The sequence below is a fragment of the Myotis lucifugus genome, unplaced genomic scaffold (genome assembly GCF_000147115.1).
Source record: "Myotis lucifugus unplaced genomic scaffold, Myoluc2.0 scaffold_2267, whole genome shotgun sequence".
Taxonomy (NCBI): Eukaryota; Metazoa; Chordata; class Mammalia; order Chiroptera; family Vespertilionidae; genus Myotis; species Myotis lucifugus.
In genome coordinates this window covers 7,279-26,005 of record NW_005873315.1, presented here as the reverse complement: position 1 = coordinate 26,005, position 18,727 = coordinate 7,279, and the positions used below count along the sequence as shown (strand labels likewise).

General features: G+C 36.5%; 1 protein-coding gene across 1 annotated transcript in view; it reads right to left on the bottom strand.

The window, feature by feature from the left end:
* Nucleotides 1-458: 458 nt before the first annotated feature.
* Nucleotides 459-18,727, bottom strand: part of LOC111824557 (membrane cofactor protein-like) — a gene marked incomplete at both ends in the record, with an annotated part of 23,709 nt that continues 5,440 nt past the window's right edge. The window contains 5 exons of the mRNA XM_023749002.1: nucleotides 459-509; nucleotides 9,839-9,924; nucleotides 13,673-13,775; nucleotides 14,081-14,275; nucleotides 18,196-18,378. Coding sequence (XP_023604770.1) covers nucleotides 459-509; nucleotides 9,839-9,924; nucleotides 13,673-13,775; nucleotides 14,081-14,275; nucleotides 18,196-18,378 — 618 coding nt within the window. The remainder of the gene's footprint in view (nucleotides 510-9,838; nucleotides 9,925-13,672; nucleotides 13,776-14,080; nucleotides 14,276-18,195; nucleotides 18,379-18,727) is intronic.

Below are 18,727 nucleotides of genomic sequence, written 5' to 3'. Positions count from 1 at the left end.
TTAACCTATGTCGGAGGAACCCTAGTGAAGCCTTCAATAAAGTGTGATGCACCCAGCAGGTTTTTGGAAAAAATACCAAACCCAACTTATAGTATTTAGGTCTGAATAGGAAGAAATTAATCTATAAATTGCCATCACAAAATAACACTATCATATAAAAAGCAAGTTATGTTCTATAAATCTTAACCTACATATAAACATAGCAATTGAAAAAGTGACCTCACCCTATAGGAATCCTAATTTGAGGCATCTTTTAAAAACTGTATTAAGTACATGTGTCTACATACTACTGCTTACATTTGTCATAGTATCTGCAACATTAAAATAAGTACTAATGTCAATTATCACTCATTTGAGACAGATTGTTCCTTCTCTAACTATAGACAATTGAATTATGCTATTTTCATGTAGAACTCTAAGGCCACATAATGCAGAGTCATCAATAGTCAAAATAATACCGTATTCCTTATTGCCTTTAGATGGTGGTTTATTAGTTTGGGTGGAATGCTCTAGAAAAAAAAAAGGAAGTTAAAAAAGTAAAGACAATAAAACCTTTGTAAAAAAAAACAAAAACCTCTTACAATTTTATTTTTCTTTTATAAGTTACCTTCATGGTTTTTTTTTAAATTAAAAGTACTATAAAGTATTATAAATGTATATGTCATCAGCATTCTTCTTCCTATCCCTTAATATTTCCCATAACAATATTCTTGGTAGAGCAAACAAATTTATCATTAGTATTTTGTTAAAATTAGCTGTGACAGGGTTCTGCCCTGCGGCTCCCCACTGTCAGGCCAGGCGATGGTGTTTCAGACAAAGAAACGGAACCACAGAGCCCTGCTGCCACTTGGACTCCCAAAACTCGCCTCCTGTTGCCCTTGGAGTCGGGTCCAGGAGTATATTATCTGTAAACCAAGAGCTGTTGCAGTAGAATCCCTGTATCCCTCTGTGACTGAACCCTAAGAGGGTTGCTTGGGATGGGCCCCCAAAGAGTTCAGGGGTTGCTACTGTGCTGAAGGCAAAACAAACCCCACCCCCAAGCAGCACAGCTGTACTGTCTTATAGAAGCCATGGAGGTTCAAGACTGGGAGGGCAAAGAGGTAAAAATCTTGCAATTCAGCACCATCCACTGGGGGGAGAAGAGGGTCCCAATATAAGGTGACAGGAGAAGATTTGACTTTTGGGTGATGGGTACATGGTGCAATATACAGAGCTTGTAACATAGAAACCCACATCTGAAACCTATATGTCCATGTTGAGCAATAAAAAAATAAAATTAACCTGTGGATTCAATGTGACCCTACTTAAAATTAAAACATAGGAAGGCTTAATTAATGATTTAGAATCTCATCTGCAATTAAAGGAAATTGCATCATAATAAAAGCCATTTACAGAAAAATCCTCTATACCAGTGGTTCTCAACCTTCCTAATGCCACGACCCTTTAATACAGTTCCTCATGTTGCTCCCCAATTTCATTGTTACATACTGAACATAATTAAAGCATAGTGATCAATCACAAAAACAATATGTAATTATATATGTGTTTTCTGATGGTCTTAGGCGACCCCTGTGAAAGGGTCATTTGAGCCCAAAGGGGTCGCAACCCCCAGGTTAAGAACCACTGCTAAGTGAAATCAGACAGAAGTGATTCCACTTCAGTGAGGTGCCTATAATAGTCAAGTTCATAGACAGAATATTAAATAGTGCTTATCAGGCCTGGGGGAGGGTGAATAGAGGGTTAATGGATGTAATGTTTCAGTTTGAGATGATGAAAAAGCTTTGGAGACACAGTAGTAATGGTTGCACAACAATGTGAATGTACTTAATAGCATCTAAATGTACCCGTAAGTGGTTAAAATGATGAAAAATAAAATAAAGTAAAATAAAAGTTGTTCTACAAAAATGAACATAGAGTCCAAACATTTCTGAAACTGTTTTGACAGATATTGTAACATAGAGTACTACAGTGAGAAAACATGATTTGGTACTGGCAAAGGCATGGGCAGAATTCAAGGGAACAGAGAGAACTAGAACACTAATGAATTTAATGTATGATAAACCTGGCACTTCAAACAGTAGGAGAGCAGACAAAACATGAGAGTGGGTGGAGTGTAAAGGAATCCTATCAGTCCATATACCATAATGAATTTCAGATGTGCCAACAATTTAATGCAAAGAATGCAATCAGAACACATGGTTGAAGTGTTTGTAATTTGAGCGTGGGGAAGTCCTATAGCTCTTACAATAAAAACACAACACTCACAGCCCTTGGAGCAGAAAAGATCAATAAATCCAACTTAATGTAAAACTTCTGCACATATAAATGACCACTGATAGGAAAATAGTTAAATAAAATTTGGCATTTACCAAAGTAATCACCAGGAAGGTGATTAGGAATAAATCTAAACACACCCCCAATCTAAGACAGTATGCGTAAAATGTGCAAGTTTTAGAAAAATATAAATAGCATGATGCCATTTCTGGATAAGAAAAAAGAGAAAAATACCAAAATATGTATAATTGCACATATAAGGATATTGGTGTATAGAAATAGATGAAAAGACACCTAACCTATTATGTGATTAACTCAGGTAATGAACTAGAAAAAGAGGAAACTATCTTTTATTCTGTATACTTTTGTAATATTTGAAATTCTCCAAATTAAGCTGTATGCTACTTATGCAATGAAAATGTACAAAAACACAATATATATCAAACTGTATATATATTGGCTATTAACAACCAAAGGACTTGTATGCATGCATATTAACATAACCAATCGATACAGACACTGGGGCGGTGGGGGCTTGCCTGGGGTGGGAATGGCTGGGGCAGGGGGTGGGGAGATCAATTGGGGAAAAAGAAGACATATGTAAAACTTTAGACAATAAAAAATTTTTTTAAAAAGTGGCTATGAAAAATAAGGCAATGAAAAGAAACCTAGAAAGTAATGTTCACTTCACTTCAAAAAGAATTTAATTTATAATGAGTTCTGATAAATAAGAAAATATTTTCTAGAACATAAATATAGACCAAAAAAGTTTCATTTCACTGATTAATTAAAGAAATGCAAATTGATACATGGCATCATTTTTTTACCCATCACCTTATGAATGTCTTAAGAATATAAATAAGATAAAGAGTTACCAAACCTAGAAAACTTGTCACTGGAGGCGTGGCTGGATTAATAGGATTGACATCTGGAAAGATAAATTTGATTCTATTCACCAGATTTATCAGTATAAAATTAATCATTTAATTTGATTTTTTATTATTTTAAACGATTATTTCTCAAAATGAAAAATACACTTACTTTCTAAACTTTGCAATTCTACCTCTGGGAAGTCACCTAAATACATAAAAATGTTTGCATAAGAATGTTTACTGTAGCTTTGTATTTTACAACATAAATCTTAGAAGTTTAATAATAAATCATAAAAATAACATCTTCAGAGTAAACCTATATATCTTTTAAAAAATTAACATCCAAGTAATATTATAATACATAATTTTTAAATTTTCTTCTTTTTCACTTAATATTTTAAGGACATTTTTTCGTATTTGCACAATTACATCTACCTTATCACCATTGTATGTTGCTAGTATTCCATTTTTGTAAAGTCATTCTGTAACTGATGATAAAAGTAATTGAGAGTTTTTGATATTTAAGAAAATATTCCTGCCATTTATCTTCTTCATAAAATTTCCTCATATTTAATTAACTCTTATTTGAGACACTTAATTGTATCACTGTTTGAAATCCTTTGTAAATTTTTATGGTCGACTCCATCAAAAGAGCATATCTGCAAACCTGGTATCCCACTGTGCGTATACCCAGTAGGACCCTGTGAGTAAACACGATGGGTAAATGAATATAAACTTCACATGCAATTTTAATGTACAGGTCCACCAAAAAAAAACACCACACCTCTTTCTCCCTGAAACCTCACAACACTCAACTAAGATTCTCAAGGAGGCTACCAGTTATACAGGAGTTATAAAAATGTGTTCTAATTATCATGTTAGCATGCATAATTCCCCTGAATCCTTTAAAATATTAAGACAACAGGAAATATAGAAACAAATTAGAAGCCAGTAATAGAATTTGAGTTCAACACCCTCATTAAATGACAGGAAACTAAACCCCATAGAAATAATGTAATTGAGTAATCAGAGCCAAACTAGGACTCTGAGCGAGATCAGCCCAAGCTAATACTCTTCACACTATGGTAGTTTCCCTGCATCTATGGAGGATATGTCCCAAAACTCCTAGTCAATGCTTGGAATAACAGATACTACCAGACCCTATATATATTTACTAGAGGCCTGATGCACGAAATTCATGCAAGAATAGGCCTTCCCAGCCAAGGTGGATGCTTGGATCCCCCTCACAGCCGGTCAGCTGCCTCGATCCCGGGGCTACAGCCCCAGCTTCTTCCAAAAGGTTGTCTGCAAGGACATCTGGAAGGATGTCCGGTCTAATTAGCATATTACGCTTTTATTATTATAGATGTATATTATGTTGGCCCCTACACATACATAACTATAATAAAGTTTAATTTATAAATTAGGCACAGTAAGAGATTAACAACAATAACTAATATAAAATAAAAGAAATATAACAGTATCCTATATAATAAAAGCCTAATATGCTAAGTGTCTGGTCAGCCATTCAACCAATCAAAGTATAATATGTTAATGATATGCTAAGGCCACCCAACCACTCGCTATGAAGTGCACTGACCACCAGGTAGGTGGTAGACAGTCAACCAGTCGACCAGTTGCTATTATGTGCACTGAACCCCTGGGGGAAGATGCTCCAACCGGTAGGTTAGCTTGCTGCTGGGGTCCAGCCAATCGGGGCTGAGCACGGTGGGTCAGACAGGCCCTGGAGCCCTCCTGCAGTCCCCTCCTGGCTGGCCAACCTCTCACATCTCTCCCCAGCCCCGATCGTGCACTGGTGGGGTCCTTCAGCCTGGCCTGTGCCATTTTGCAATCTGGGATCCCTCGGGGGATGTCAGAGATCCAGTTTTGGCCTGATTCTGCAGGCCAGGCCGAGGGACTCCACTGGTGCACGAATTCGTGCACTGGGCCTCTAGTCTTATAATAAAAGTTACCTGAATGTGGTCTCTCATTCTCAAAATATATCATTGTACTATACTCTCCCTTCTGCCTAAAGTAATGAGATGAAGTGAGTTGGATACAGTTAACCAAGGAATGATTCACATCCCAAGTGGGACAGAGTGGGCTAGCATGAAATGTCATCATGCTACTCAGAATGGCGAGTATTTTAAAACGAATGAATTGTTTATTCTGGGAATTTTACATTTAATATTTGGACCACAGTTGCAGGTAACTAAAATAGCAGAAAGCAAAACCCCAGATAAATGGTGACTACTGTAGTCCTCTGGTTTCTACTGCAACCAATGGGTAGCCAGAGATAGCAGCACTGAAATGAGGAAGACAGCTCCTTCCACCATATGGAAATAATCCCGCAGGTCTGAAGCAGAGCAACTGATAAGTAGTCCATGCAGCAAGACCTCCACTTCATTCTGCCTTTCCGTGATGAAATTTATTTTTTGTTGTCAAATTGAAAAATTCCCAGTAAGGAGAAAAATCGTAATTGTATGAGGTGAGGAGAGGTGGCAGCAATAGAAACATGGGTCTTGTTCTGGAGACAGCAGACATTTTGAAATTTTCCAGTTTAAGTGGGAAAATTTAAATGGTTGCAGTTCGGGAAATGAAACAGTCCCATACTAGTAAGATACCCTGTACAGGTGTCACCAGATCACTTTTTAAATGAATTAAATAGCGAAGCTGATGACACATAAAAAAGACACATTAAAAAAACAGAAGCCACAGACCTTCCAATTCCTGAATACTGATTGGAGTGATGCTGTAAATCTATGAGTTTCCTTTAAGAGCTTCCTATATGACAGGTGCTGTGCTAAGTGCTTTAAGTGCATCCCATTTGAACTGTCCTATCACCCAGAAGGAAGGCATTACATATGAGTAAGTACATTTAAACTTTACACACTTGCCAAGTTCACATAACTGTGTATATGTCCTGACTATGGCACTAAGTATAACAACTAAAATAGCTGTAAGTATGTACTTCTTCCTTCATTACTAAAAATGATGAGTGTAAAATCACCAGAAATTCAAAATATTTTTGAAAAATCACCAGTATTTAAAGAATTTTGAAATAGATAAGCAGGAAATTACTAAATTTGAGAAATGGGTAATGGTAGATTTTGTACTGGGAGGAGTCAACACTGGATAAAGAAATCATGTAGTAGGTTATATCAAATGTTTGAGCATTATTGCTTTATTTTCATTTGTATAAAATTATGCTTTTTGTTCTTGACTTAGGTATAAATTCCAATCATTCAATTTACTCTGAAAAATGGTTGCTATATATTTTATACTTTAATATGCCAAACAACAGAAATTATACACCTGTGTGATATACAGAATGTGCTAAGACCCTATGAAACTTACTCTGAAAAATGATTGTTATATATTGTATATATATGAATATATATTTACACATTATATATATGATGTATAGAATGTGCTAGGAACCTATGAAATTTACTCTGAAAATATATTGCTATATATTTTTACACATAAACATGCCAAACAACAGAAACTTACACACCTGTGTGATTTACAGAATGTGCTAAGACCCTATGGAAACATATAAAATGACAATAGCAGAATTTTTTGTAAACTGGATGTCATACCTCTATCATGGAAATGAATACAAGACAGAGTTAATTACTAAAATGGCTTCTTTTCCATTATTCTGCATCACTGATTTTTTAATGTTAAAGAAATAAAATATTTAAAAACAAACAAGAAGGAAAAAGATATCCTTTGTACCTTTAATACATTTTGGCATCTTAGGCTCCCAATTATTGTTAGATCCACAGAAAACTGTACTGCTACCTTGAAGGTCAAAACCCTCCAGGCATTCAAATACAACCTTTGCTTTGTAGTGATATTGTTTTTCATGTCCTGACACCAGTCTTCCATTCTCGAGTACTGGATAATTACATTTAACCACTGAGAAGTGAAGAAATTTCAGAATTAATGAAAAGCTGCTTTAACATAGAAGAGAAAAACTAGTGCAAAGTCATAATTTCCACTGCGAACAAAGAGACAAGGAATGAAAGGCAGGATGTTAATTTTTTAAAGAAATATTTAATTTGTGCATTTTAATTTCAGTAAATAGATTGAGAGAAATGTAACAGTTTTTTTCCAGCTAAAACAAACTGTCATAGTTTATTGGTTTCTCACTTTTTTTTCTACTGTAAGTTTTGAGAAAGGTCTGACTACCAGATGCAAGTTCTGGGTCAGTTCAAACAAACTTTTGATACTAATCATCTCAGGGGGCTGGGGGGCGGGGTGTGTGTGTGTGTGTGTGTGTGTGTGTGTCTGTGTGTGTGTGCGTGTGTGTGTCTGTAGGATAAATAGCAGGATTTTTTTCAATTACAGTTGAAATCCAATATTATGTTAGTTTTAGGTAAATGGTATAGTGGTTAGACATTTATATAGCCGGGCACCATATACAGGTATTACAATATTCTTGACTATATTCCCTGTGTGTACTTTACACACCTAGGACTATTTTGTAACTACCAATTTGTACTTCTTAATTCCTTCACCTTTTTCACCCAGCCTCCTATCTAACCCCCATCCCATCTGGCAACCTTCAGTTTTTCTCTGTAACTATAACTTTATTTTGACTGTTTATTTCATATTTTTAGATTCCACGTATAAGTGAAATCCTATGGTATTTGTCTTTCTCTGATTTCACTTAGGATAATGCCCTCTAGCTCCACCCATGTTATTGAAAATTGTTAGAATTCACTCATTTTATGGCCAAATAATATTCCATTGTATACAGGGTGTTCCCCAAAAATGTATGCACACTTTAACAGCTGATAGAGCAATTTTGAAAATGACATGTACTTTAGTAAACACTGCCTTTATGATCATGTAAAGTGTGTGTGTGTGTGCATTTTTTGGGACACCCTATATATGTACCACATCTTCTTTATCCAAATGTCTATTGCCAGACACTTAGGTTGCTTCCTTATATTGGCTCTGGTATATGAAATGACCTTCTTTGTCTCTTGTTATGGCCTTAGTTTTAAAGTTATATTGTCTGATATAAGTATTGCTTTTCCCCAGGTGTGTTTTTTTTTTTTAAATTTCCAATTGCCTTAAATATCTTTCAGCCAGAGTGTAATTTTTGATGCTTTCAAGCAAAAAAAAAAAATCTTAATTTGTGCATACACAAAGTAATTCACAATGTATACAGTGAAATACCAAGAACACATGGGTGAAGGGTGGGGAACTCTACAACTAGTACTATTTTTTATTCTGTTTGACCTATATTGAATTAAATTAGAAACCAATGTAACAGGAGGAGCAAGCACATATGGTTTTTGTTTATTTTTTGGTAAAAGTAATTTGAAAGTATATACATATGATTTATACAGAGAGAAAGAAGTAAATGGAAATATTTTTACATTTACACTGAGGAGAGTCACTACCCCATATTTTATACCCAGAAGCCTGCACTCTCTAATAAGTGAATATTCATCTGGCCCATTCGAAGGATTAGGACTATAAATTACTACTTCATTATATTCAAATGTATCTTTGAAACTCTTGGTATATTTTCCATTTGATATTTTTCTAGGTGGTTGACATGAAACCTCTTAAAAAGAGAGAAAAAAACGAAGACATAGAAGGCAAAAGAAAAGGTGAAGGATGAAGACAGTATTTGTAGTGTTCTGTGAACTGTCTTCAGTAATTAATATATGATATCTACAATCTAGTTGTGAATCCAATATCCATCTAGAAGAAAGTTTCTACAAGAAAATGTATTATCCCAAATCAAAATACTAATGTGCAATGAACTTTTATTTTTTTAAATATATTTTTATTGATTTCTGAGAGGAAGGGAGAGGGAGAGAGATAAACAGATCAATGATGAGAATCATTGATTGGCTGCCTCCTGCATGCCCCCTATTGGGGATTGAGCCTGCAACCCAGGAGTGTGCCCTTGACCAAAATCGAACTGGGTATACTTCAGTCTGCAGGACAACGCTCTATCCACTGAGCCAAACCGGCCAGGGCTTCATGTGCAACGAACTTTTAGAATAAAAGTAATTTTCTTTTAAAAAAAACCTATGTAAGTTCCCTATGTTAAATACCTATATTTTTCCGAAAGGCCATGATTAGTCTTGTTCTCATAATTAGAGAACTGGTAACTTAGTGAGAAAATATACTTATGATTAAACTAAAACTCAGGGTTAGTTGAGAAATGCTTCATACTTTATAAATATATCTATTCCTAAATCAATGGTTTACAGTAATATTTAGTAATACCAAGATATTATTGGGGTTTTTTCCCAGTTTCATCCTTAAGAGTGTACAGTAAAAATTTCTGGTGGGTTCAGAGTGTTTAATAATGCAAAAAATGAATTTTCAGTCTAACTTTTAAGCCACATATAAAAAATTTTTGAAAAAATGTAAAACGATGCCACTATCTTCACTCTTTGCTTTGAAAATTTTTTATTTTATGAAAAAAATATGTTGCATTTCTTCATATGTATTGAGCTTACTGTTTTTAAAAATGATTTAATATGTAATTATTTTTAAAACATCTGTTTAAATTCCAATATAATGAATATCAATAGACATACACACCTGCAGAAGATCTCCATGGGGTATTTGTTAATTTAACTGCATAAAGGGGTCACCAGGCCAAAAAAATTTGCAAACTACTTCTTTAAATTCTAAAGAGAGAATATACTTACTTTCACACTGTGGGGGACTATCACTCCATTCCACATTATTTCCAGAAACATTACAATATAGAATGTCTACTCCAATTAAGTTATAACTAAATGAGAAAAGAAAAGATTACTGTCTTCTTTATCAGTTAACAAGAACACATAACAATGAAAACAAGTTTTGTATGTTTTGTTTTTTTTACTGAACCACAGTAGTTTCTGGGGGATATGTCCTAAGTGGCATGTACTGAATGTGCTAACCAAATCTGCAGTGTAATGAGAGAGAAATTCTGAGTGTGAACATGTATTGGCCTAGAGCAAAATGTCTAAATAAATTTATCATTGCTGTCAGCCTGGCCTCTTTGTTATATCTGGCCATGACATCAACATTCACTTCTCTGCCCTTGCTCATGCCGTTCTGCTCAGTCAGGACAAGAATGAACAGAGAGATCTGTCCCTCCATCTTACTTGACTGGATTTGAGTCCCAGCTCCACAACCGAATTGTTATTTGTGTTGGGCAAGTCCCATGATGTTTCTCTTTCTCAATTTCTGCATTTATATAAAGAATAATAGTATAGCCCTAGCCGAAACCGGTTTGGCTCAGTGGATAGAACGTCGGTCTTCGGACTGGGAGGTCCCAGGTTCGATTCCGGTCAAGGGCATGTACTTGGGTTGCGGGCACATCCCCAGTGGGAGATGTACAGGAGGCAGCTGATCGATGTTTCTCTCTCATCGATGTTTCTGACTCTCTGTCTCTCTCCCTTCCTCTCTGTGGAAAATCAATAAAATATATTAAAAAAAAAATAGTATAGCCTAGCCGGTTTGGCTCAGTGGATAGAGCGTCGGCCTGTGGACTGAAGGGTCCCAGGTTCGATTCTGGCCAAGGGCACATGCCCGGGTTGTGGGCTTGATCCCCAGTAGGGGGCGTGCAGGAGGCAGCCGATCCATGATTCTCTCTCATCATTGATGTTTCTATCTCTCTCTTCCTCTCCCTTCCTCTCTGAAATCAATAAAGAAATATATTTTTTTTTTTTAAAAAGAAGAATAGTATTATGTTTTGTGAGGTTGTTTCAAATAGTAGATGAGTTTGCATCTGGAACACAGTGAATGTAGTAGGTAAGTTTTGGTGTTATGAATATTTTTCAGATCAGAATACCTTCCTAGGAATAGCTCAGAAATACTCCTACTTGATGAAATCTCTGATGATTTAAAGTCAGAGTACTACCTCCTTCTTCTGGACTCTCTTTAGAATAATCATGAATAACTCTATTTCTTTGGTATTCGCATTTACTATTTTCCCTTGACACCTCTCTGTATATAACGGGCTTCTCAGTAAAGCTACAACTTCTTTGAAAAGAGTCCTATACCTTAACCTTTGTACTCCTCAAAATACCTAGCAGGCTCTCTGATTATTGACTAGATATTTTCACTTGATCAAATTACAAAATAGACATTGGAACTGCCTATAACTGCTTCCAGATGACTGTCCCCAAGACTCACTATTGACCCTATAATTATAATGTGTTAAGAGAGAATTTGGGGATGATGACACAGTAGGAAGCACTGCTACTATGTCTCCCCAACTAGACAACAATTTCACTGCTAGAATCTGCGGAACGCCACTGTTTTTGGAACTCTGGAGGTTTGCAACTTCCAGGAAATATGGAAAAATAAATAGCACGAATATTGGTCAATTTCAGCTCTTAGCACAGTGGCAGCTACTCATTCCATTCCCACAGCAGGTAGAGGTAAAAGAAAGTATAAGAGAGATAAATAGTGACACACACAAAAAAAATAAAATACAAAATAATAAATGTAAAGAAAAATTCACTAGAAAAATTAAAGGCTGTTTTGAGCAGGCAGAAGAAAGAATCAGCAAATGAGAAGATATGACTATGGAAATTACTGAGTTTGAGGAGCAGAGTGAAAAAAGATGGATGTGAACAGACGACCTAAGGGAGCTGTGGGACCCCAAGAAGCAGACCAATATATACACACAATGGGAGTCCTAGAAGGAGAAGACAAAGAGAGAGGGGCAGAAAGGATCTTGCAAGAAATGATGGCTGAAACTCCCCAAAGTTGATGAAAGACAGGTATATAATAAAAACTCCCGAAGCTCAACACACTCCAAGCAATATGAATTCAAAAAGACCCACACTAAGACCCATAATAATCAAACTTTCCAAAGCCACTGATAAGAGATCTTGAAAGCTGTGAGAAGTGAATCACATGTACAAGGGATCCCAAATAAGATAATAAGGAGATTTCTCATTAGAAACAGAGGCCAGAACAGTGAACTGACTCAAAGTGATGATAAAAAAAAAAAAAAAAAAAGCAAACTGTCAACCAAAAATCCTCCATACAGTAAAACTGTGCTTCAAAATGGGGGAGATATTAAAACTTTCCCAGAAATAAAAGCAGAAGGGGTTTGTCTCTATTATACCTGGCCTAAAAAAAAAAAAAAACTCGAAGGAAACAGACCTAAAAGGTAAAATTAAAAGACACTATAAACTTGAATTTGTATGGATAAATAAACATTTCACTAAAGGTAAATATTTAGGCAATTATAAAATCTATATTATTGTAACAATGGGATTGTATTGGGATTTTTTTAATTTACATGTGATATAAGAGAGTAATCTTTTAAAAGAAAATAAAAAATTAGTGTAGAAGTCAGTATTTCAATTATTAGTGTAGAAGTTAGTATGATATTAACACCTAAAAGGGGTGGAGATGGAGCTGTAAAGGATTCTTTTTTTGTAATTTATTGAATTTAAATTGGTATAAATTCAAATAGGAGTGTTATAATTATAGGATGTTAAAAGCAACCCCAATGGGAACCACAGACAAAAATCACTATAGAAAATACATAAAAGGGAATGAGGAAGAAATTTCAGCATTTCATTATAAAAATTAGCTAAACACAAAAGAAAACTCTAATGCACAAAAGGAGTGACCCCCCCCCTCCGCCGCCCAAAGCTTAAAAGAATATAGAACACAAACAGCACCATGAGAGAAGTTAAGTCCCTCTTTGTCAATAATTTTTTTCTTTATATTTTTATTGATTTCGAGAGGGAGAGATAGAAAGATCAATGATGAAAGAGAATCATTGATCGACTGCCTCCTGCACGCCCCACACCGGGGATTGAGCCCACAACCCCGGCATGTGCCCTTGACTGGAATCAAACCCAGGACCCTTCAGTCCGCAGGCTGACACTCTATCCACTGAGCCAAACCAGTCAGGGCCCGTTGCATTTTTATAGTGTATTACATTTACCTTCTAAATGCACATTTTTTATAAACCTCCAATATCTCAAATAGACACTATTAAAAGAGTACTATAGAAAAAGCCTCCTATTAAGTGCTCAGAACTTATTTTTGAGACTTTCACTCTATTGTAGCAGTCTCAAAAATAAGGTTTTTCACCTAAGAAACTGGCTGCCCAGGTCAATTTTGTCTGGAAACGCCTGACAGAGTTATCTGAAGGTTAGATTACTTTTGCTTGGCAATTCTACCTTCCATTTCTATAAACCCTCTCTCAACTCCCAGGGTTGGCCATTTTAAACAGGGTACACTTTGTTGTTAAGGATAAAGTCACCATGATTACTATATTTTTAATGCTAACAATAGCATTATTATATATAGGAAGTATTATACTATTGTTTTCTTTTAATTTAAATTTCTTTCTATTCATTACGTATCTTTTGTCTCCATAAAAAATCAAAGAGTACATTAGCTATAAGTGTAACTGGTCACATAGAAAGCAAGAAGTCAACATTATAGGAATGCTTAAGTAAAAAACCCCAAAATAAGATTAGTAACATTTACATTAGTCCTCTAATGAGCAGCTTACTTACCCCTCATTACAAACATAATGAGCCTGTGAACCAAATTGAAAAGTTCCGTGTGTGAAAAATACTTGGGCATTTTGAGGTTCTACTAGCTGTGGACATGATTTTCCTGAAAGAAAAATTTCAAATATGTTGTTTTATACCAATTGCAATCCAGATTTGAATCAAAATTGGACACTGCTCTTTTGAATTCATGAAAATATTTTCTTTCCTTGACTATCAAAAGCCCAAATTTAAAATTCACGTATCCCTTTACAACCAATTGCCAAGGAAGAGATTCTAGGGAAATTTTCAAAAACAGTGCTACCTAAAATATATTTTCCCATGAGATAACCATCCTTACAGTAGTGACATAGAGAGCCTACAATGTGTGAAAATGTCTAAGGAATAAAAAGAAAAGTTTTGTGAACTCACTTGTACAAGCCTCCTGGAGAGGTGTCCATGTGTTATCAGGCTGACAAACAGCAGAGGTGGGAAGAACAGGAATAAGACGCTTGTATCCTGGGAGACACTCATATTCTACTGTGTTCCCAGGAGTATAATGGGGTGCAGGATTACCCTTTAGTTCCATGGACGCAAATGTCGGTAGTTCATCACAGCCACCTCGGCCTGAGATAAGAACATGAGAGTAAATTATTTTAACTTTTTCATCGGCCAGGGACTGTGGTCTGGATGTAGCTTCATGATACTGAATAAATGCAAAGGTTTTTGAAAGATTTTAAATGATTGTCTCAACCTTTTACCCAAGTGATGGTGGTAGTGATGTGCCATGCTTGCTTTAAATAATATCTGATGAGCTTTTGATTTGTTGGAGAATAAGGTGAAAATTCATTTAACAGTAAACTGAAGAGACAGCAACAATGTTTTTTTTTATTTTAAAATATAGCCACAGATATGCGTCCTTCCCCATTTTTTTCCGAATTCATCTCACACAACTCCCCTAATAAAATATCTTTAGTATGTCGGGTCAGATTACTCTTCCACAGTTTGAAACAGTGAGAAACCTCAGTATTCTCTAAGAAGGCAAGTTCCTAGGGGTTGTAAATCATATGTCTTCTTTTTCTACTACGTTCTGCATGAAGTTGTTCCTCAAGAAATGCTATAGTATCAGGTGATTAATATATAAGCATTGTGCATTTCATAAATCAAAATATGGGTTAAAGTATTTTAAAATATAAGATTTCATATGTTTCATATGTCAACCCTGAGAAAAAGTATGCCTGCCAAGAAGTACTCCTTGTGTTTAATTGGGTTCAAATTCATAACTTGAGTCTAGCATCCATTGTTTACAGAGGTCTTTCATGCACACTGCCTAGTAGGGAAAAACTGCTGACTAAGCTCCAAGCTCTTGCGCTGTGTTCTTGCCCTCTGAGTCATTAAAAAAAAAAAAGTCCATAGCCCAATGGATGTGGCTCAGTGGTTGAGCATCCACCCATGAACCAGGAGGTCATGGTTCCATCCCTGGTCAGGACACATGCCTGGGTTGCAGGCTCCATCCTTAGTAGGGGGCATGCGGGAGGTAGCCGATCAATCATTCTCATCATTGATGTTTCTCTCTCTCTCCTTTTCCCTTCCTCTCTGCAATCAATCTATCTCGATCTCTATCTCCATCTCCATCTCTATCTCTATCTAGTTCCCTAAGGTGGCTGGCTGATTTGTATATTCAATATATTCCTACAGTAAAGCTATTATATTGCTATTCTGCAGAATTTTTACTTCTGGGTTTTTCTGTAGTTATTTTTCTACTTAAAATAGTGTCATTTCTACTTCAGAAACTCTTTTTCTTTTTTGTTAATATATAATTTTCTTTTTGCTACTTTGATTGGGTGTTTTCCACTATCTTGCCTTTCAAATCACTGATTCAATCCTCAGTTTCATCTAAACTGTTATTGATTCCTTCTAGTGTATTCTTCATTTCAGTTATTATAGTCTTCATTTCTAAGTGGTTAGTTTTATGGTTTCTATGGTGTGTATTTTTTTTATGTTTACTATCTCTTTGTTGAAGTTCTTTCTCATTTGATCTATTCTTCCCCAAAGTTTGTTGAGCATCTTTATAACCAGTGTTTTGATTGCTTATCTCCATTTAGTGTAGTTCTTTTTCTGGAGTTTTCCCCTGTTCTTTAATTTGGGATATGCTTCTTTGTCTCCTCGTTTTGGCTGCTCCTCTGTGTTTGTTTCTATGTATTAGAGAGATCTGCTACATTTACCAGTTCTGTCAGGGTGGCCTTACCTAAGAGGTTTCCTTTGGTGCCCAGTGGCAGAGTGGCACTGTCCCTTGTGTGGGTTGTGTGTAGCCTCCTGTTGTAGTTCAACCTTGATTGTTGTTTGATCCTCAGTAGGTGGAGCTGTCTCACAGGGTGACTAGCTCTAAAGACTGGTAATGACCACAGTGGGAGCTGATTCACCCCAGCAGGGCTCCTGGTGCCTTCTAAGACCACCCTTTGTATGTGCCTTTTGTGGAGCTAACAGAGTGTTGCTCTGTTGTGATCTGAGGTCGGCCTTCACATGTGTTGTTTCTGGGGCTTCTTGAGAGAGGCTCCACTATAGGCTGTCAGCCACTACCCGTGCCCAGCCAAGGGCCATCTGGTAGGAGCTACAAGTGATCCCTGGTTGGCAAATGCCTGTACTGAGCCAGGAGACTTGTGGGAGAAGCCACACCATGACTTGAGGCTAGCTGCCATCCAGGCCAGGCCTGGGCCACTCAGCAAAAGGCACAGGGCACAGTGAAGCCAGACACTACCTTCTTGGGTCCTGCAGATCTTGGAGAGATTTTAAGAAAGCTTGCAGCATGAGCCATGTCTGCCCATGAGGCACAGCCACTGAAAGAGCCAAGCACAGTGTGTGTATTGGGTGGAGCTGAGTCTCAGGGAGTCATCAGGGTTAGGTGAGTGGTAGTTACTGGGTTAATGCAGATTCAGATTTGGTTCCTCTCTGTCCCGGCATGGGAGAGTGCTCAAAACAGGGACAATAATGGCCCCCACCCTGAAGCCACACAAGTCAGTTTCTCCCCACATGTCTTGATGCCTTCGAGCTGCTGTTCCTTTCCAGGTGCTTTGGGTGAATGCCTGTGAGTGATTGAGTCTGTGTGCAGGCTTTCTAGGAGAACATCTGGGTTTCCGGCAACCCTCCATCTCACCAGGGTGGGACTGAATCACCACTGATTTTCACAGCCAGCCGCCATGGAGACTTCTCTTCCCAGCACTGATGCCCTGGGTTTAGGGAGCCTGGTGTGGGGCTGGTATTTCTCGATCTTCTCCTTCGCTGTAGGAGTTCAGCTAGTCTTCAGGTGGGTCTCCAGGTTGACTGCTATATAACTGAGTTGTAATTTGATGTGGTCATGGGAGGAGGCAAGCAGAGTGCTTACCTACTCTGCCATCTTGACTGGAACACTCTGATCTCTGAAATCTTAAGCAGCACAGTTGATCAGTAGTCCATGAAATTATCTCATTTAAATAATTAAGGACTTTTCCTGTCTTTCCATTGCTATGAAATTTAGTTTCGGTTGCCAAATAAAAATTCCTAGTATAGAGAAAAAGAATAATGGTATGAAATGTGTAGAGGTGGTAGAAAAATGAGTCTTGTTCTGGAGAGAGGAGAAACATTGGAGTTTAAGTGGTGCTGTATAAACAGAACTAAAGTGGTCACGGACAGATACCCTATTAAAGGTTTCAACATGTCTCTTTTAATATGACTAAAAGGACAAAAGTCACTGACAGAAAACATGGCAGCCATGGCCTTTCCTCTTCATGTATTGATTGGAATAATGTTGTAAGTCAAAATTAGCTTCCTATGTGACAGGCACTGTGCTAGTGCTTTAAGTGCCTCCCATTTTAATTTTCTATTATCCAGGAAGAAAGACATTAAATCATTTTACGTATAAGTGAGCACATTTACTAATGAAGCTTATGTTATTGCCCAAGTTTACACACCTATTTATATCTGTGGACTATGGCAAATCAATTTAGAATCACAAGTATAACAACTAGAATAGCTGCAAAAAGGTTATTTTTCTTTTTATTATTAAAATGATGGGTGACCAAATCACCAGTCAAAAGATTTTTTAAAAATCCACAGGTATTTAAACAATTTAGAAAAATAAAGCAGAAAGTTACTAAGCCTGAGAATGAGAAACTGTAGGTTATTTCCTGGGAGGAGTTGACATTGAAAAACAAAATAATGTAAACTGGATCAACCACTTGGTTATTATTTTCATTTTACGAAACGATGCCTTTCATTCTTGACTCATATAGGTGAAATTTCCCACGCTTCAATTTATTTGAAAAAATGTTTCCTATACATTTTGACACATAAAAATACCAAATAACAGAAATTTAGAAACATGTGTAATGTACATGATGTGTTAAGAGCCTATCAAAACATAAATTATATGTCATACCTCTGGTCTGGAAATGAACACAACACAGAGTCACATGCAAAAATTACTTGCTTCTTTGCAATTATTCTGTATCACTGATATTTAATGTCAAAGAAATAAAATAAAATAAGAAAGAAAAATACACCCTTTGTACCTTTAATACATTCTGGCATCTTGGGCTCCCAATTATTGTTAACTCCACAGACAACTGTCTTGTTGCCTTCAAGGTGAAATCCCTCCAGGCACTCAACTGTAACCTCAGATTTGTAGTAATATTTTTTCCCAAGTCCAGAAATGACTTTCCCATTCTTGAGTACTGGATATTGACATTTGACCACTGAAAAGCGAAGAAATTCCCGGATGAATGGAAAATTGTTTTAACCTAGGGCAGAAACATTACTGCAAAGTAGTACTTTCCACTGGGAACAAAGAGACAAGAAATGGAAGTCAGGATATTAATTAAATAAAATACTTTAATTCCAGGGAAACAGATATAGAGATATCTAATAACCTTTTCCCGCCTAGAACAGACTCTCATGATAGATTATTGGTTTCTTATGTGTTTTTTAAATAGTGGTAAGTTTTGAAAAGGTCTGACTACCAGATACAAATTCTGGGCAAGTTCAAAAGCAACTTCTGATTCTCCTTAATTTAGGGATTTAAAAAAAAATTCATGCTGACACTGA